Here is a 20706-nt window from a genome sequence, read left to right on the forward strand (position 1 = left end):
GTTCTCATACTCAGTGGTGCCTTACCTGAGATTCCCCTCTGTCCCCCCCCTTTTTTTCTTTTAACAGAATACTAACTGTGAATTAAAACTTGTATAAGTTGGAATTCCTGAGATGGGGCAGGCAGCTAAGAGACCATTTTAGTTTGAATTTCTTTTGCTTTTGTTTTCAAATTAATAATTAACTCTTATGGTTTAGAATGTGGAAAAATGGGGGGGGGTTTATGTTTGTTTCTCTAATAACCTTTCTCTAGTAGGATAAATGCTACCCAGTGATTTTCAGAGTGATATGCCAGTATAAGAGCTTGTGTAAGATGTTTCAAAAAATTTAATTTACCCAAGGATAAGGAACATTTGTTATTTGTGGTCCTTTTTCTAATTCATACTGAAGTTTTTGTGTTTCATTTTGAGATCAAATAGTTTATTGCATAAGATGACAAGAAGAGAAACTTCCTTTTTTTTTTTTTTTTTTTTTTTTTTTTGAAAGTTACTCTTCAGCCGAGGAAACTACATTACTGTACAAGAGAAAAGACAGGGTAGCTTACATGGATACTCTGAAGCAGAAACATAATTCCATTGCAAATCATTCTTTAATACCTTCTCATTAACTTCAGCTGGTAATGAGAACAAATTGAGGGGAAAAACCACTATGTCATAGGGATGAGTCAAAAAGTTTTATGAACCTATAAATGTGTGCTGATTTACTCAAATGTAGAAGTGTGAAGTGTACAGAGATTGGATTTTGACAGCTTTAGTAGATCCATAGCTTTTTAAAATATGCAAAGCTTTCTCAAGCATGACATGTATGAAAATGAATAATGGTAGCCAGCCAGTTGCTGTAGTTTTTTTAATTAAACATTTTTCTTTTTTTATTACTCTGCACTGCAGAATTTTGCAAACATGGAATTCACAGATTAAAAGAAACAATATTAAAGTAGATACATAGGGAATAGGTCAGATGAATGCATTTTTTTCCCTTGTATTGAACCAGTGAACCTCTGCCCTTTTTGACATTAAGTGATACGTTGTGATGTTAAATGTTAAAATGTCTGATAACTTGTCCAAGATTATTGGACTCACAATATTGCACTCACACACCATTCCTCTAGTCACTGTCATGCCCAGGAAAGTATATGTGTACTCTCTTCTTTTGCTCATCTTTATTCTGAAAATAATTGTTTCAAAAAGAAGCTACTCAAAATTTTATGATAAAGTACAGATTATAAAAATTAATTAATTTGAAATATAGCAAAAATATAAGCATTAGGCAAATACAGATATAAAAGAGTGAATAGGATCTTCCGATGTGCACGAAGTATACATGGGTAAATGTGTGTACGTGCGTGTATCTGTACATACACACAATACTTCCTCCTGAGACATGACCGTGAAATAGCCTGGCAAGACGTTCTCATCTCTGCAAGAGCTTTATTGTACATTGAGGCGGAGAGACTGACATATTATAAAATTTAGTGTCTAGAACAACACTATTCAATTTAATAGAAATACAGTGTGGGCCAAAAATGAGAGCCACATAAGCAGTCTTAAATTTTCTAGTAGTGTTACATTAAAGGAAGTAAAAAAGAACCATGTAAAATTAATTTAAATAATATATTTATTTAATATAACCAGTAGTGTCATTTTTACATGTAATCGGTGTTTTAAATATTGAGGTATTTTAATTTTTTTTTTTTGTACTATTTGGAATCTGTTTGTTTTTTTTTAATCTGTGGAATATTTTACATAGCACATCTCAGTTTGGACAACCCTTGGCTTGGGTGCTCTATAGCCTATGTGGCTAGTGGATACTGTGTTTGAGAGAATAGGTCCATAATTACTCATTTATGTATGTAGTAATGTAGTAGTGAAGAAATCAACACGCAGTAATAACTCGGTTTAATTTGGCATCAAGTCTGTGTTAAGGTAGTATTGTGTGATAATAATACATACAATGGTACACCTCAACTCCAGCCCATTCTGGTAGCTGTTCTCACCCTTGCTTTAGCATTTTAAGAAGAAAATTGAACAAACAAGCCACGGTTTTCTATTTTGGAGGACCAGAATGTTTCTCTGGGTTTCTGTCTTCTTTCTGTCTTACCCACTTTGACTCCGGTTCCTTCTTTCATCTCAAAACCTGTTGAGGGTCATATCTTTTCAGAAATTCCTTATAACTTAACAGCATTTTCGTCTTTTTTCCAGTCAAAAATGGGGAGGGCAGGCTTCATCACTTACTGATGGCTTCATCAGTTACTGAATGTTTAGATGTTATATGGTGAAGTGTTCACTTCTATGCGTATGTTATTTAATGTGTACAAAAAAATATGAGGTAGATATTATTACCATTTGCAGATGACAAACTTGAAGCTAGAGAGGTTAAGAGTCTTCCTTAAGAATATCTGATAATGGGGGGTTCCCTGGGTGGCTCAGTCGTTAAGCGTCTGCCTTCGGCTCAGGTCAGGATCCCAGGGTGCTGGGATCGAGCCCCTCATCGGGCTCCCTGCTCCGCGGGAAGCCTGCTTCTCCCTCTCCCACTCCCCCTGCTTATGTTCCCTCTTCGCTGCATCTCTCTCTGTCAAATAAATAAATAAATCTTAAAAAAAAAAGAATATCTGATAATGGGGTGCCTGGCTGCTGAGTCAGTGGAGCATGTGACTCTTGATCTTGGGGTTGTGAGTTCGAGCCACACGTTGGCTGAAAAGATTATTTAAAAATAAAATCTTAAAAAAAAAAATCTGGTAATAATAGTGAAAGCCACTTTCTAAAGTGAGTCTCTGGCAGGTAGAATCTTATTTTCCATACTTTTTTTGTGTGTTCTCTTTTACCTTTGGTAAAAAATATCAGGGTGGCTGAGGTGTTGAAAATTGAGATACATAACTGTGTTAGGTAACATCAAAGAATTTGAGTATTCCCAGGTGAGAAACGCCTTTATAACATTTCTTAGGCAAAATTTAGTAGCCAATTTGGTAAAAATAATTTTTGGTAAAACTTTATACCATGGCCAGAATACTTGTATGCGAAGGAGACGCTATGTTTAAGTTCATTGTCATATTAACACAAAGAGAATTTGTACAGTTTATTTTCCAAATATTTACTTGATGATTAAGATCTATAATATGAGTTTGAAGATTTTATGAGGTAGACTTAGAATTTAAAATGTTATAATGTACTTAAACATTAATTTTATGTTAAAATTGACCCATAGCTGCTCTTTGGCTTGGGAAAAGGAGTAGGGACTGAAAGATAAAGGTGATGGATGTATTTCAAGTGGAACCTAACTCAGTATTAAATAAAGTCTTTACTCTTGTTTTAAAGAAAACTTACTGATCTCATTGCTGCTACATTTGAAGACCTGTTTTTCTTCTTCAGACTCCAGCGGTTCTCTGGGAGTTTCTGGCTTGGCTTATATCCCTAGTTCTATGAGTTGTTACATTCCTTAATGGTAAAATGCTGTCCTAGCAAGATGGTGCCTTGAAGATCTACTTGGGGGAGTTTAGTTTTTTCTTTCCTCTCCCCTTTTTTTTCCCTTTTTCTCTTTCTTTTTTTCTTGGCAGCAGCAGGCACCACTTTGTCTAATGAAATCTTACACAGAGTCCTACTGTAGGGAATAAATGGAAATGGAGCTTCACTGATGAGAGGGAAAGTTGGTACCTGAGGTCCTGTCTGTTGGCCTCTTCCTTTCCTTGTCTGACAGAGAAGCACCGGAGGCCAGGGGAGGGTAAATTATTCAGAATTATAGAATTGCTTAACTAGGAAACAAGGTAAAGATCATCTCATGCAGAGGTTCTTACCTTTTTTCTGCCTCCATATGGTGGAAGCTTCCCCCTCCCCCCATAAACAAAGGAAAGAAAGTAAGTCTGGTGAGAATCACACATCTAGTTCAGCCATTTAGATGAAGGATCTGAGGCCCCCAGGGAGGAAGTGACCTGACCCTACTGTAGCAGCACTGAGCTGTGGATCCACTCCGGATGGTGGGATGGTGCTGCTTTATACGGCTCTGCCTCAGACTCTAGCCCAGGGCAGAGTGTGGTGTGGTTGTTCTTTATTAATTTCTGATTCAGAAGTAGAGGTTGTATCTTAGTCTAGTCAGTGGTTACTCTTTGCCTCTTTAAATGCTGAAGTTGCAAGAAAGAACAATATGATCGGAAATTGGGACATCAGATACCGTTCCAGAACACTGACTTAAAGGCCTGACTCCAAATTTGTAAATAAATGTGCTGTACAGGACACCCCCTAGTGGCCATGTTTCACAACTACAACTTACATTGCTTACATCTGCTCCTGCATTCAGAATCCCTGCCTTAATGAGCCCCTGCTAATGATGATGGCTAACCTCAGGTATATTAAGATGTTTTTTAAAAAAGGATTGAGAGTCCCTGTTTTAAGCATTTCTTAAAAGATACTTTTTTTACTAGTTGGATTTTTAATAAATTGTCTTTTGGTTCTAGGTAGGATTATTAAACCTAACTATGAAGTTTCATTTTAATGTCAGTATGGACAGCATTTAATGTCAATATGGAATCATTTCCCCGAAGAGCAGTGAGTGTGGTAGATTTTTCAAACTAGCTAAATAATCCTACTACATCTAAACCACCGTTCTACCTCCAAACAATTTCTATTTTTTGTAGTATAAATGCCTGATGGATTTTCCCTGTAAAATTTGCTATAGGACATTTTTATATAATTCTGAAATATTTCATACATATTTGTAAGCAGAGAAAGAACTTTTAATAAAGTTATTCCATCTAATTTCTTCCAGCTTCTACTTATTTTCATCTCCTTATACTCTTAGGCGGTCATTTGTTAGAAGAAAAATGTATGTTACATAGACTTTGTTCACTTAATTATTGTGAAGCCAAATCATAAAGCATCAAGGGGATAGTGGTAAAGTTCCAGAAAAGGATAATTTTCTGCTGATGGCCTTCTTCTTAGAGACTTCCATTATTAATATTCTGTTGTATAACTGATAACAGCCATTCAATTAGCATTATTTCTGATGGCAGGTAGGGTGCCTGCCTACGAACTGGGATATTTTAGAAGTCCTACCTGTTAAAATAAATATTGTTGTCTCTTCTCTTCTCTTCTCTTCTCTTAGCAGTTGCAGACTTGCAAAGGATGTTCCCCACTCCTCCTTCCTTGGAACAGCACCCTGCATTTTCTCCTGTAATGAATTATAAAGATGGAATCAGTTCAGAGACAGTGACTGCATTAGGCATGATGGAGAGCCCTATGGTCAGTATGGTTTCAACACAGCTCACTGAATTCAAAATGGAAGTAGAAGATGGATTAGGAAGTCCCAAGCCAGAGGAAGTAAAGGTAATTGCCAATATATTAATTTTATCAAGGCAGGGTGTTTTTTAAGCAGATTCACATACATCTTCAAAATACTATTATCTCTATGCCATGTATACATACGTTTCTAAGAATCCTCTGAATTGGATCACGAGGTACATTGCTTGGTATATTAACTCTAGTGTCTTGATTAATTTAAAATTTTGGTATTAGCATTTTCTGCCGATTAGATGAGAGAGATACTGAATTCCAGTCATTTTTGTTATTGTCGTGGTGTGTCCTAAGTTGTTCACTGGCATTATCACTGGCCTCCCCTTTGTTGTCACAGGACTTTTCATATGTGCACAGAGTTCCAGCCTTTCAACCTTTTGTGGGATCCTCCATGTTTGCTCCACTGAAGATGTTGCCGAGCCAATGCTTGCTACCTCTGAAGATCCCTGACGCCTGTCTGTTTCGGCCTTCGTGGGCAATCCCTCCGAAAATTGAACAACTGCCCATGCCGCCTGCAGCCATTTTCAATAGAGATGGCTACAAGTACGTGCAGGGACTGCGTCACGTTACCTGCCCCATTGAATGTGGTGTTGATCTTAACCAAATATCTACTTAAAATGATGACATCAGCATAGCATTTGAAACTTTCCTTTCTTGGCCATTCATGCTTTTGTGCACATTATTTTGTGTTGAAAATGTGCATATTTTCTAACTAAATTTTATGTACACAGATAAACTAAGGTTATTTGCATAGACAACTGTGGTGTTCATGCTCATTCAGCATCAGATCTGTGTCTACCACAGAATCAAACACTAGATTGGAGTTGGTAATATTATTTGGATAGTGGTGGTATTTAGTTTATATATTGGTGATTCCAAATGTGCTTACTTCAGGCACTTTAAAATGAAGTGTTAGCATGGACATTTTCTCTGTTGCTGACCCCATGTCATATAAGAAAGCAGCAGCGGGTGGTATGATATGGAAGAAGGAAGAGGGGGTGTTTATCATACAGCTTGGGCACGTAGCGCTCTACCGAAAAACAACAGTCTGTCCCAGTGCGGATTCAGTTTCCCCTGTGATTAATAATTTCTTAATAAAATAAATGCTTTAAAAATATAAGGCCATAAACTCAAATTTCTGTCGGGACCAGGTAAACAATGTGTGGATGACATGGTTTGGGTAAAGCAAAAGATTTGGCACCACTGATGGTCAGTGTCATCCTCAGGGACAGTAGGAAAGAGCAGCGTCTTTGATGGAACTGTTAAGAGTATGCCTTATTTATTCATTCATTCATTCACCCATCCGTTCATCCGTCCATCCACCTATCCATTTTTTAAAAGATTTTATTTATTTATTCATGAGTGAGAGAGAGAGAGGCAGAGGGAGAAGCAGACTCCCTGCTGAGCAGGGAGCCCGATGCGGGACTCGATCCCAGGACCCTGGGATCACGATCTGAGCTGAAGGCAGACACTTAACCGACTGAGCCACCCAGGCGCCCAAGAGTATGCCTTATTTAAAGGGACTGTTTGCTATGCAATTACAGTGCATTGTTCAGGCAGGAATGTGGGAGACTGAAGTTCTGCACTTTTATGTAAATGTCCTTTTTAAAAATGGTGGTAGTTAATTCAGAGTTACATTTTAGGAGCCCATAAAACAATAAGACAAATTCCAGATCCAGTCTGTGGGCTGTATTTGTGACATCACATAAAACCATCTTGACAAAACCAACTTTAATGTCATAAACAGGCTTTCTGCGTAGGTATGTAGAGTCAGTGTCAGAATGTGAAAAACTGTGATAGAGTGTAGGATAAAAGAACCCAGACTTGGGGAGGTAGAGCTGTGCTGTCATAGGACTCCATTCCTGCCTTTTTTTGTTTACTCCTGTGTATGACCTTAAATGACCAGCTTACCTGAGTCTTTCCCTTTTTTAAGATGGTATAATCCTGCCTGACTTCCTGCACAAGATTTTTGAAAGGTTCCAATGGTTGTGGAAATATTGTGGCAATAACAACTAACCAGCAGGAGGAAAGAATGTGCTTAGAAGTACCCTGGTGGTGATCTCTGGGCTTGTTTTTGGCTGCCGTGCTCCAGTTGTACTTGAGCTTAAGTAGGTACTGATCTAGTCCAGCGGAGCTGATAAACCCAGAAGGGTTGCCACACCATTCTCATCCAATGCAGCAGCTCCAGGAACCCATTTGACAGTTGAATTTCTTATACACGGAGACTCCTCAAAAAAGTGACGTGGAGCCCTTTGCTGTATGATAGTTTAAATAATAAATAATTTAGACCATTGTTTAGATGTATTAAATCTATCCCTTGCCATCCCAAAGATCCTTGGTATTCTCAACTGGCACTGTTAAGAACTTTCTTTGATGAAGGAAGTGTTTTGTATCTGCACCTTCCAATATGGCATCCCTGCCCTGATGTTGTTGCCGTGCACCTCTTAAAATGTGGCTAGTTGAGACCAAGGCTGAATTTTTAGTTTTATTCATTCATTCATTCATTCATTTATTTTTAAAGATTTTATTTATTTATTTGACAGAGAGAGGTACAGCGAGAGAGGGAACACATGCAGGGGGAGTGGGAGAGGGAGAAGCAGGTTTCCCATGGAGCAGGGAGCCCGATGTAGGGCTCCATCCCAGGACCCTGGGATCATGACCTGAGCCGAAGGCAGACGCTTAACGACTGATCCACCCAGGTGCCCCTAGGCTGAATTTTTAGTTTATTTAAGTTGATTTAAATTTAGCACATAGGGCTAGTGATAACACTATTGGATAGCACAATTCTAGACTATGTGAGTTCTTTCTGCTGGGGTCTCCCATCACCCTGGCCACCCCTTTGTCGCACTCAGCACACCAGCGCTCACTTGTTTGACATCTGTCATACTTGCTGTGAGCTAACTTTTCTTCCCCTTTTTACTGTTGAATACCCAGCACCTAGCATAGTGTTGGTACTCAGTTCATTTTTATTGAATGGGAAAAATCAGGTTACTATACAAGCTAAACCATTCTTACTACCTAGGGAGCAATTTAATTATTTAGGTTTTCATTTAGTAGTCATAGTTCCTTTTCTGATCTGAACTGTATAATATATTTCAGGGTTTTGTCAAACAGGAGAATTTGAATGGAGTCCAGTTAGAGTGAAGATCATTATTACACACTTATTATTTTGGTCTCTGAGATAGCAGTGATTGCTAATCACGGTTTCTGGATCATTTTTTATCTGTACTCAAAGATACCACTGTGCTTCAGATTTAGTTTCTTTCTAGTGCTTGATTTGGGTTTTTTAAGCTGGTAGTTTAGGTATAGCTAGTTAAAAATGACAAGAAAATTATTTGAAGAGCCATTACTTTATGACATTCTTCTTCCAAATTATAAGTGAATGAATATGTAGTTTATTGGAAGGACATTAGTTTAAGCACAGTATTAATAGATTTCAAAAGAAAAGCATTAGATGAAATCTGTATTCTTTTGATACCTTCTAATTGGAAAGAATGGTCTCATTTGCTGTTTCACATGTACATTTAAGAATGTATGTAAAAAGTTTTTTTACAATAATAAAACAAAACATCGTAGACTGTTTTGTTTTCTGTGTGGCTATTCCAAAAAGAAGTCATTGCTTATGAAAAAATAGATAACACAATGTGATCAGTCTGTGGGAACTAAAAATAATTGTGCTATAGGTAATGCATAGCATATTGAAAATTTACAATGAACTAAAATTGCCTACAACCCCACAGAAATCTGTTAGAAGTTTGGAAGCTGTGATACAATATGTGTACCGTGCAATTCATCTAATTAATATAAGGTCTCCTAGCTACATAGGTGATATTGGTATTAATTGTAGTGTAATACCGGCCAGTGGGTTTCCTACAATTGAATTCCTTCATGGTCACTCAGTACTATAAAAATGCAAGCCTAGATAGGACTGTGCTTTGAAAATTAGAAAAATGGCAAATGTTCCTGTGTGTTTGATTATAACTGCTTTAGAATCATATATGGATTATGGCCTCAGAGGACAAGTATAGTGGCCGACTTTCAATTTTAAAAAGTGACAAAAATGTAATTGCAGATTAGATGGAAATTTTATCCTATGGTCTTCTAGCTAATTTAGCATCTGAACTCATGTGTTAAAGTTCCACTTACCAGATACAGTTTTTTCAAAACTACATTGACCAAACCCAGCACCATGTTTTCTTGTAAGAACAGTAAAGTTCCCTTGAAAGATTAAGATGAAGATTGCTTAGATGTGGAATAAGTAGAAGGAAAATGGTGTATTATTCTTGGTGTATGGTGTAGTATTCTTCATACCTTGCTGCTTGCTTTCCGCTCCGCTTTTATTGACTCCTTTGAGTCCTTTTTTTCTTTTTTAAGAAAAAATTGACTCTACCTAGTGGTACCCTGCATAAATGATAAGAAATGCACAGGCCAGGTGGGGTAATTGTGTGTGTATTCCAGCTTCTCTGACGTGCACCCATTCCCGTTTGGTACTGTCTGTTGCAGTAATGTGCCTAGTGTCGGGAGCCTAGCAGACCCAGACTACCTGAATACACCACAGATGAACACTCCGGTGACGCTGAACAGCGCTGCCCCAGCCAGCAACAGTGGAGCAGGAGTTTTGCCATCTCCAGCAACCCCTCGCTTCTCTGTCCCCACACCACGAACCCCCAGGACCCCAAGAACTCCCAGAGGTGGGGGCACTGCCAGTGGTCAAGGGTCGGTTAAATATGATAGCACCGATCAGGGGTCACCAGCTTCTACCCCCTCTACCACGCGGCCCCTGAACTCTGTGGAGCCTGCCACCATGCAGCCAATTCCTGAAGCCCACAGTCTCTATGTCACCCTGATTCTCTCGGATTCTGTGATGAATATCTTTAAAGACAGAAACTTTGACAGCTGTTGCATCTGTGCCTGCAACATGAACATCAAAGGGGCCGATGTCGGGCTTTACATCCCCGATTCTTCCAACGAGGACCAGTATCGCTGTACCTGTGGGTTTAGTGCGATTATGAATCGCAAACTTGGCTACAATTCGGGACTCTTCCTGGAAGATGAGTTGGATATTTTTGGGAAGAATTCTGATATTGGTCAGGCTGCGGAGAGGCGCTTAATGATGTGTCAGACTACCTTCCTCCCTCAGATGGAGGGAGTCAGAAAGTCCCCGGAGCCACCTATAAGCCTCCTCCTCCTCCTCCAGAATCAACATACACAACCTTTTGCTTCACTGAGTTTCCTGGACTACATTTCCTCTAACAGTCGCCAGACTCTTCCCTGTGTAAGCTGGAGTTACGACCGGGTGCAAGCAGATAATAATGATTACTGGACGGAATGCTTTAATGCCTTGGAGCAGGGCCGTCAGTATGTGGATAATCCCACGGGTGGAAAAGTAGATGAAGCTCTGGTGAGAAGTGCCACTGTGCACTCTTGGCCTCACAGCAACGGTACGTTTCCCAGAATACATGTCTACTTTGAAAATTATTTTGGTATGATGGTAAATTATAAACTTTCTTTACTTTGTTATAGGACAGAATTTTAAACTTCATTTCTTAAAAAAAAAGAACTAAAGTTAAGAGCTCTGTGGATAATCTTCTTAAATTTAAGGACTGGAGCAATGTTTTATATTGAAACACTTTTTGAGGAGACTATTTTGTGAAAACTTCTTCTCAAATTAATTCCTATAGGCAGTTCCTATGGAAAACTTACGATTGCTGCATATCTGCATCGATGAGAGTACACAGATGAATAGTTTGTGCACCTTGCATTTTTTTTTTTTTTAATTTATTTATTTGACAGAGAGAGACACAGCGAGAGAGGGAACACAAGCAGGGGGAGTGGGAGAGGGAGAAGCAGGCTTCCCGCGGAGCAGGGAGCCCGATGCGGGGCTCGATTCCAGGACCCTGGGAGCATGACCTGAGCCGAAGGCAGACGCTTAACGACTGAGCCACCCAGGTGCCCCTGCACCTTGCATGTTTAAATCTACCCGTTCTAGATCAGTCATCCATGATACTTCTTCATGAAGCCTTCTACCCATTTCCAGAGCATTTTCTCCTTCCTTTGCTTTTCCAGTGTTTTGCATCTCTTATAACAATGATTACAGTTTACTTTGTGTTGTGGTTCCTGAGGCATGTCACTGGCTCTTCTATTATGAAAAGCTCCAGTTGACAAATAATCTGTGATGTTGAGCTCTTAAGTGAGCCATGCAACTTGCTGTTCCCTTCCCTTACTCATTCACTCTACTGTGATGCATCCTGGGGGCCAAAATGACTGAGACAAGGCACCTCTCTGAGGGACTTTCTAATCTATTCTGGAAGATGGACATCAGATTAATCAAATAGTTATTCAAATTAGCATATTATTAGGGGGAACCATTATAAGCGAAGAAAGCGTGGGGTGGGAGGGTCTTCCTAGGCTGGGGATCGGGAAAGACCTCCTTAAAGAAGTAGTAACATTAGAGATTTCAGTGCCAAGTACAGAGTAACTGGCTAAAGAGGGTAGAGAGCAAAGAATTGTGCCCCAGGCAGAAGGAGCAGCAAGAGGGAAGGCCCAGAGTTATATAGAGCTTGGAGCTTTCAAAGAACTGAAGGCTCTGTTTCAAATAAACAAATCTCTCTTTTTTTTTTTATAAGGGGGGTGGTGCCTGGGTGGTTCAGTCGGTTAAGCATCTGACTCCTGATTTTGGCTCAGGTTATGATCTCAGCGTCATGAGATCGAGCCCTTAGTTAGGCTCTGCGCTCAGTGGGGAATTTGCTTGAGATTCTCTCCCTCCCCCCCCAATGAATAAATACATCTTCAAAGAACTGAAGGAAGCTTGGAGCTGGCTAGATTCCCAAGAGCCATTTGAGACCTGCTGGGGCTGGGATCCCTAATAAATCATTGATAGGTTTATGAAGAAGCATTGACATCTGATGGAAATGGCAGGAATGGTGGAGAGACGAGGGGGTTAGTGCAGCGGCTCAAATAAGAAATAATAGCTTGGTTTCTTGTCTTGGCAAAGGAGATGGAAAAGAAGTGGAAACATTCAAGAGATATTGAAGAGGTAGTCGGACTGCAGGACTTGGTAGTGGGTTGGATTTTTGGGGTCACAGAGAGCGAGATGTTAAGGAAGACACCTGGGTTTGTGACTTGTAAACCTGGACAGATAGTGATGTCATTCAAAGATAGGTGTACTGGAGGAAGACCAGGTCTGGGGAGAAAGCTTCTAAGTTGAATTTTGGAAATTTTAAAGATCTCTTCTGAGATATCCAGGTAGAGATGTCAGGTAGACACTTAAGACTTCACGGGCCTGCAGCTTAGAGGAAAGGGAGTAGTTGGTTTGTAGATACTCAAGTCGGGCACAGAGGAGGAGGAAAGCTCACTGAGGAGGAGGAAACCTAGAATGACAAGAGGGCTTGGGACAGAGTTTTGGTGAATTCTGCTATGTAACCAAGTTTCAAGAAAGAGAAGAGTGAGTGGTCAAGAAGCATTAAAATGCTGCTGAGCTTTTAAGAAGAGGATTAAACATATCTTTTGATCATGGTGAGGAACTGCTTCTGTAGAAAGGTGGGAACAGGTTGGGCTGGCGTGGTCGGTTACATGAATGAAACATGGACCTTGCTCTGAACAGCTCTCACCCTTGTAGGGGAGAAGGTTATATAAGCTTCCTAAATACAGTTGGAAATCTGGAATGAAAAAGTATGTTTAGAGGACAGAGATCAGTAGAGTAGGGGATGATAGACATTTTCTGAGTAGCCAAGCCAGGAGACTTCTCGGAGGTGGAGACTTGTAAGGAAGTATTCAAGGGGTTACACTCATGTCTGCAACCACTTAGGTTTGAGCTCAGTGCCTTGTACTTAGCAGGCCTCTAATAATGTCTGCCAGATGCATTTATGAATTAAAGTACAGTCTTTCCCCTAAAGAAATGTGGGTGATTATCTTGGGTGGTTCCTTTTACTAGATGGTAGCCTTCAGACAGAAGAGCAGTGTGTGGGTGGATCAGTACTGTCATCTCTGGATATGAAGAATAGCAGAGTCTTTTGCAGGGGAGGTTTGGGTTCCAAAGTCAGAAGCTTAGTACCAGACAGATAATGTAAATGAATGATGCCGGAGCCAGATTTGCAAGCAGCAGTGCCCTCGCCGTGTTTGGCAGTAACACGTTCTCCGCTGCGTGCACACGAGTAGCCACAAAGAATGATGTCTGCTTTTTTCTCTGACCTGTGGTTCTCTTGGTCTGTGATTTTCCAACTTTTGATAGGAGCCATGGGTACAAGAAGTACTTTTTTCTATACCATAAGAAAAAAAGAAGCCCAGGCTTGAAGATAAAGGTGCTCACCACTGCTTCCTTCTCAGGCAGGCAGCAGAGCTGGGTGGGGAGAGCCGTCTGAAGGGGGCACTGCTCCTTCAGTTCAGCCGTGCTGCTCGTGCAGGAATGTGGTCTGTGGCTTCCCAGGTCTCCCAGTTTTTCCTCGAGATGCTGGAAATTTAGATTAGCAACTTGTGTTTGATTTAGGGATATACCTAGAGATGTCTTCACCCTGTGTTTCAGATTTAGTTGGTAGATAAACCTTAGATTTCCATCTGTGCTCCTTTCCTAATCAGCTAAAAGAGGAAGGGTAAGGAAAGGTCTTTAGGTATGCAGCTCATCACCTCAAACTTCATTAGCTCTTTCTTCAGATCTTTTTGAGAATTTGATGAGCGTTTATGGACCTTTCTCCCTGGAAAAGAATACACATATGTTCATGCGTGCACAGTTTTGCATAGAGTCTGAGAGGTTTTTCAGGTTCTATGTTAAGAGCCCCTCCTCTTAGTAGGAAGAATGTTACTTCTGAAACCATGAGTCCTACCTTTTTCTGTGGACAGATGGCTTTTGGTCCTGTCATTGCTTTCGCCATGTTTTCTTATGCCTCTGCCTGCGTGGAAAGTTGTCTTTCTCTCTGTGCACTTTGTATTTTGTGAAAACATTTTACATTAAGAGCATTTTAAACAGTTTTTAAGAGCTTCTATTTAAGTCCTCCCCCCACACTGATCATACTTTCACAACTTTGATATTTGTAAATAAAAATAATACAGTAGTCAAACTTTCACAGCCCTCTTTTCCTATGAACAACCTTGGACACCGATTTGTATGATTTTAAAGAGTCAGGCCTATCCATCCTTTTACTTCTGAGCAATTCTACAGTTAACCTCTTATGTACAGAGTAACCTATTTCTCTTTTTATTATTTCCAATAGTAAATTATAAATTACTTTATAATAATAAAGTAATAAAATACCTTTTCTCTTGGCTGGGAAGTCAAGCATTTTAGAATCTACTGAAAATAAAATCTACCACGAATAACGTCTTTGTCATGGACTATAACTGAGGTCCATAATGATGGCAGGAAAGAGGAGAGTGTTGATCCCCCTTTATGATTTCTGTTCCTTTTCATTTCCTTTCTCTTCCAGTGTTAGACATCAGCATGCTCTCCTCCCAAGATGTGGTCCGCATGCTGTTGTCACTGCAGCCCTTTCTCCAAGATGCCATCCAAAAGAAGCGCACGGGCAGGACCTGGGAGAACATACAGCATGTGCAGGGACCACTGACCTGGCAGCAGTTCCACAAAATGGCAGGACGGGGAACCTATGGTAGAATCTCTTCCCTCTTTCAATTCCTTCTTAATTTTTTTTTGTTCCATAAAAGCTAGCTTTAGTTACTGTCAAGCCCTAGCTTCACTGACAAAGTAGAATCTTTTTCTTCATGACTATTAAATTTTATAATCTTTGTTCTTTCCTAAAGTCAGTTTGGAGTTAAGTTTTCTAAGCATCTTTGGCAGAATCCAGGTCAGTGAGGAAAATAATACTTAAATAGAGTATTCATTAGATTTTCCTCATCTTCCTGATCCTCATTGTATTTTCATCTGGATGAACTTCTGAACTAGTTCTGTCAACTTCTTCCTAGTCAGGATTATAATGCTTAATTTAAAGGAAATGATGTAGTGCTGCTTGGAAAACTAACTGTAACTTGTTCTAATCTGCCCTCTGATCTTATTGGACCTTTCTAAGTACGTTCTGACTCATTGAAATAAGGTTCTTCATTGGGGGCCATATAATTAGAGGATTTGAAGAATACTTTTGAGAGTGATCCTGTCAACCTACGAGGAAATTTCTGATGCCAGAATTAAGACTAATGCAGCAAGAACTTCTTAGTTGTCCAGGTTGTGGGAAACAGACTTGCAAGCACCTTTCTAACTGCCTTTTTGTTACAGGTTCAGAAGAATCTCCTGAGCCATTGCCCATTCCCACTCTGCTGGTAGGCTATGACAAAGACTTCCTCACCATCTCACCATTCTCTTTGCCATTTTGGGAGAGGCTGTTGTTGGACCCATATGGGGGCCACCGTGATGTTGCCTATATTGTGGTGTGTCCAGAAAATGAGGCCTTGCTCGAAGGAGCCAAAACTTTTTTCAGGGACTTGAGCGCTGTATATGAGGTGAGAATGACATGAAAATCGTTTTTGTGATTTGAGTCCTCAGATTGTTTCTAGCTATGACTAAATTTTAAAGAACAAGTATCTTCAAGGTAGATCTCAAAGAAAATTTGCAAATAGTTGGAGGATAAAGGAGAGAATTAAATTGGCAAGTTTTCCTGAAAGTAAGTTGCTTTTCCCTCTTGGCTTTACATTTTGTTAGATTTAGAAGACTTTGCTCTGCCAGCCTTACCACGCATCTTACAATTCTGCCAGCTGTTTTTTCCTCATTTATGTGCTTGAGTTTAAAAGTTTTGCTTACCAGATGGTGTTCTGGCTGTTCAGAAGATGACCTTTACAAAAACAAAATGCATCTCTTTTGCGGGGGGTAGGGGGTCCTGAAAACAGTATAAAAATGTTTATCTTGAAGATTTTTGAATCAAAAGATAAATTTAATGAATCATGTCCCTGTTGTGTATTTAACACTACATTCATCTTAATACTAAAATTTTGATACAGATTAATAATGTAATAACCATAATAATTTAAAAGCCGGTAGATCATTTTATCTATTTAGTACACAAATTACTGTTACTATTGAAAAATTAGAATCATGAGTATCTCTGAAGGATAAGTGCCACATTTTTTCTGCCAAAATATATGTACACTAAATTCTTGGTATCTTATACTTCTAATATCTTTATTTTTGGCAAGATTAAATGAAATTAGTATTTATGAAGAACTGTTAACAGGCATATTATAAACATGACAAGAGTGTTTGTTAAAGAAGATGCCAAGTTGAATTTCTAAAATACTTCATAACGGAACATTCGCTATCTAGAAATGGATGGGCACACATGAAATAGCAAACTTACATGTTGCTACAAAGAAGTGAGATGCTAATGTATGAGGTAATAGCATCAGTTAAGCCCCTAAAGGAACCCTTAGATACAGTAATTTCTATACAGTGCCTGACCCATGGATGTGTAATGCTATTAAATCATTAGGACCATAACACAGAAAACTTGTCTAAGCAATTATTTTAAAGCCCAGCTCTTCTCTTGGATGGAACTTTGAAATGAGTTAAAAAACATAAAAGCTTGCTGTATCTTTTTAGAGCCTAATGACTTTACTAGGATTGCTCATTTGGCGGTAGTACATACCTGGTTAAGAAGAGTGTGTGCTAGAGAACTTTGTAGGGGCTTGGTAAGCCTTCAGTTATCACCTCTAATAAGGGATAATGTGGGCTCTCCTGTTGGTGAATAGATAGTTAAGTAGCTTATTTTTTGCAGGTGTATTATATTAATTCTTTGCCATAAGTACCCATTTAATGTCCTGGAGATTAATAACAGAATCTCATTGTGCTTAAAACAACTATTTACTTTTTAAAAGTGATCAGCATATCCACTGCTTCAGTGGCCTCTGCTATTGGTGGTCTCCAAATGTAACAGTGTAACAGGTGGCCCATAGAATTTTAATATTATCTTATGGGAAAACATTATGAGTAGGGATTACTTAAGAGGTTTTAGTGGACATATGTCTCAGTCAGCCTTAGTAGGCAGGAATCTGGTTAATTCTTTATTTGACCATTAGCAGTCAGGTAGTGCTCAGCGATCTTCCCTTGTGTGGGAGGAATTGGCTGGGGTGAAGAAACATTTATTTTTCTTTAGAGGGTCTAGGCCAGTTTTTGGAGAGACAGATAGCAGTCTCAGCATACGTTATAATTACCAGAAAGGACCAGCGTATAATGTTGGTTTGGTTGCTTGTGTTAACGCTAAAAGAAAAAAAAAAACCCAAATACTTCCATGAGGATGATAAAGAGTTCCCCCCACTGATGACAGGAGTGGTTCCTATTGTAAATAATGATCTTGCTTGTGGTATCAGATGTGTAGGCTTGGGCAGCACAAGCCCATTTGCAAAGTGCTACGAGATGGGATCATGCGTGTGGGAAAGACCGTGGCCCAGAAGCTGACTGACGAGCTTGTGAGCGAGTGGTTCAACCAGCCGTGGAGCAGTGAGGAGAATGACAATCATTCCAGACTCAAACTTTATGCGCAAGTTTGCCGCCATCACCTAGGTAAATGGGAATTTATTTGGCCAAGTAGAATCTGAGAAGTAAAATAGCAAATTGTCCCCCTTTGGGAAGCAGCATTATGCTACTTTCGTCTCAGGTAATGTTAGTGTTCCATTACTGTATTTATTTAGGTCTAATTTCTGTGTTCAAGGTCGTTAAATGCTAATTTTTATGTGCACACACATTCTTTAAAAGCAATTTAAAGTTGCCTAAAGAAGTCATATCTAATTTACTCCACATTTTGAAAACTTAGCAGCAGGACTTGGTATTAACTGCTTAAGTTTAACCAACATTCCCAAGAGAATCTTGGAAGCTTTTAAAGCTCAGTACACAGAAGAGCCTGGTATACCGTGGTGACTATAGAATAGATGGCTTCTCAGTTTTCAGTGCAGGCAGGCAGAGTCAGTCTGAAAGGAAAATGTTACAAGGGATTGATTTTCTTTTTGTTCTTTTCTTTTTTTTCAAATAAGCCTCTTCACCAGAATTAATAAAAAGTAGCTTCGTATTCATTTCGATGTTTGCAGAATATAGAAGCATATATTCAAGTGTGGAGATAGCATTTTGGGTGTCATAATCAGAGTACTGCAGCCTGAAAGCATAATTTTTAAAAAAGTGGCCATTCTGAATTTCTGATTCAGTCCAACATTGCAGAACATCACTGATGTCACCTCTCTGCACGTCCTCTTTCAGCACCTTATCTAGCCACTCTGCAGCTCGATAGCAGCCTGTTGATACCACCTAAGTACCAGTCCCCACCAGCAGCAGCACAGGGACAAGCTACACCTGGGAATGCTGGGCCTCTAGCTTCAAATTCAGGATCAGCAGCGCCCTCAACTGGCAGTGCATTCAATCCCACCTCTAACAGCAGTTCTGGGAACCCGACAGCAAGTAGCTCCGCATCTGGTTCCTCTGTGCCACCCGTCTCATCATCTGCCCCTGCTCCTGTTATTAACCAGATCAGCACTACCTCTTCTTCAGGATTCAGTGCTAGTGTTGGAGGGCAGAACCCCAGCACTGGGGCCAGTTCTGCAGATAGAACACAAGGGAACATAGGCTGTGGTGGAGACACTGAGCCTGGGCAGAGCTCCTCTCAGCCCTCTCAGGATGGACAAGAAAGGTATGTTGTTCGCCGATTGAGACCAGTGGCTTTAGCTTGGACTCCTTACTTACTCTTCTGCATGCATCTGTCCCCCTCAACGTCATGAATCTCTCAATCTAGTGAAGTGCTCTATTTCTCTTCTTCCCAAAAGGAAGTAACAACTGTCAGTCTGTTGCTTCAGTGTTAAGAAATTTGAGACTTCTTATAAACTTACTAGCTTCGTAGTAAGTTTTACTGATAATTCTACTATTACTATGTGAACAGAATATACGGATAATAGCAATAGTAAGCCATTACCACTAACATTAATAGTATTATAAAACATCTTTTTAGAATATGGCCCCAGGAAAAAGAGGGAGTGGAAAAAGAGATCTCCCATTTAAAGGAGTATATTGTCATTTCCCACCTGTCTTGGTACTAATTGGCTTGGTTTGCTTTCATTTGGTAATACACATATTGATGTTATATTTAATCTGTAATCATCGTCCAGGGGATCGGTGTGCTCTGGAACTGGTTTATTTGTGTGACTTGTATTTGTTTTGTGCATTTCATAAGTGGCTCTCTCTGCAGTGTCACAGAACGAGAGAGAATAGGAATTCCCACTGAGCCTGACTCTGCAGACAGCCAGGCCTATCCTCCAGCTGTTGTCATTTACATGGTGGACCCCTTCACTTACACTGCAGACGAAGACTCCACTTCTGGAAACTTTTGGCTGTTGAGTTTGATGCGCTGCTACACAGAGATGCTAGATAATTTACCTGAGCATATGAGAAATTCTTTCATTCTCCAGGTAACTATTTGCAACTTTATTTTTCCCTTTTATTATTGTTTTTTGTGAAATACAAGTTCATGATTTTTTTTTAATTGGAAGTACATGAAAGCTATAAAGGAAAAGATATTCATAATTCTACCTTTAGATTAAGTCACCATTGCATAACATTTTGGTATATTTCTAGCCTTTTTTGTGTATGTTTGTTTACAGAGTTGCAATCATACTTTTAGTATAATTTTTATTCTTTAATACTTAACATTCATGAATACTTTTCCATGTTGTTTAAAATTCTTACAAGCAGCATTTGTAAAGAGTGCATGTTCTCCATATTTAATTATTATTGTGCAGATATTTAATTTGTTTCTAAATTTTGCTATTACAAATAAAGCTGTAATAAACATCTTTATACTCTCTTTTTCACACTTCAGGTCATTTCTTAAAGTGTATTCTTAGATATAGTACTGATAAATAATAACCAGATTCCTTTCCAGAAAAGTTACACTTCTTACACTCCCTTCATTGAGCAGTCAGTGAGTGTGCATTGTTCACTACCGCCTTGCCAGCTTTATAGTGTAATAATTTTACAAGATTTTGGTAACAGGTGAAAAATGGTACCTTGGGTGTTTGGGTTTTGTTTTACTGTCACTTTCACTAAAGCCATCTTACAGAATTAAAATACTGAAATTAAAGTTACCAGAATAGGTTGTTGATTGTTTTTCATCATGAAGTTTGTGTCTCACATCCTTAGACAATAGTTCCAAAGTTACCACGCACACTATGTGTGTATATGATAAAAAGGAGAACTACATTAAGAAGCAAGTTTTAAAATTTTGGATCATGGCAACAATAAATTGACACTTTATCCCTAAAAAAGGAACAGAGTGATTTCTAAGTGACTGTAACTTGACCAACAAGTTGAAATATTTTCTTCAGTTGTTGGTGTATCTTTGTAATAGAGGGTTTTATGTCATCTAAGGAATTGAGGTAAATTATGTAAACTATATATATATGTATTATAATTGATTTGATTTGATTTTAAGCAATCTCTGCATCCCATGTGGGGCC

General features: G+C 39.2%; 1 protein-coding gene across 2 annotated transcripts in view; it reads left to right on the forward strand.

Moving 5' to 3' along the window:
* MED13L (mediator complex subunit 13L) overlaps positions 1 to 20706 on the forward strand; it is a 302219-nt gene that overhangs the window by 254984 nt on the left and 26529 nt on the right. Inside the window, exons 15-22 of one of the 2 annotated variants that reach the window (XM_073881054.1) lie at positions 5090 to 5310; positions 5615 to 5820; positions 9781 to 10718; positions 14697 to 14876; positions 15497 to 15720; positions 17581 to 17773; positions 18461 to 18887; positions 19440 to 19659. In XM_073881054.1, the coding sequence (XP_073737155.1) occupies positions 5090 to 5310; positions 5615 to 5820; positions 9781 to 10718; positions 14697 to 14876; positions 15497 to 15720; positions 17581 to 17773; positions 18461 to 18887; positions 19440 to 19659 (2609 nt within the window). The remainder of the gene's footprint in view (positions 1 to 5089; positions 5311 to 5614; positions 5821 to 9780; positions 10719 to 14696; positions 14877 to 15496; positions 15721 to 17580; positions 17774 to 18460; positions 18888 to 19439; positions 19660 to 20706) is intronic. The other variant, XM_073881055.1, reaches the window with a different exon arrangement.

The sequence above is a fragment of the Callorhinus ursinus genome, unplaced genomic scaffold (genome assembly GCF_003265705.2).
Source record: "Callorhinus ursinus isolate GAN/ISIS: 27379988/994484 unplaced genomic scaffold, GSC_fseal_2.0 scaffold41, whole genome shotgun sequence".
NCBI classification, from domain to species: domain Eukaryota; kingdom Metazoa; phylum Chordata; class Mammalia; order Carnivora; family Otariidae; genus Callorhinus; species Callorhinus ursinus.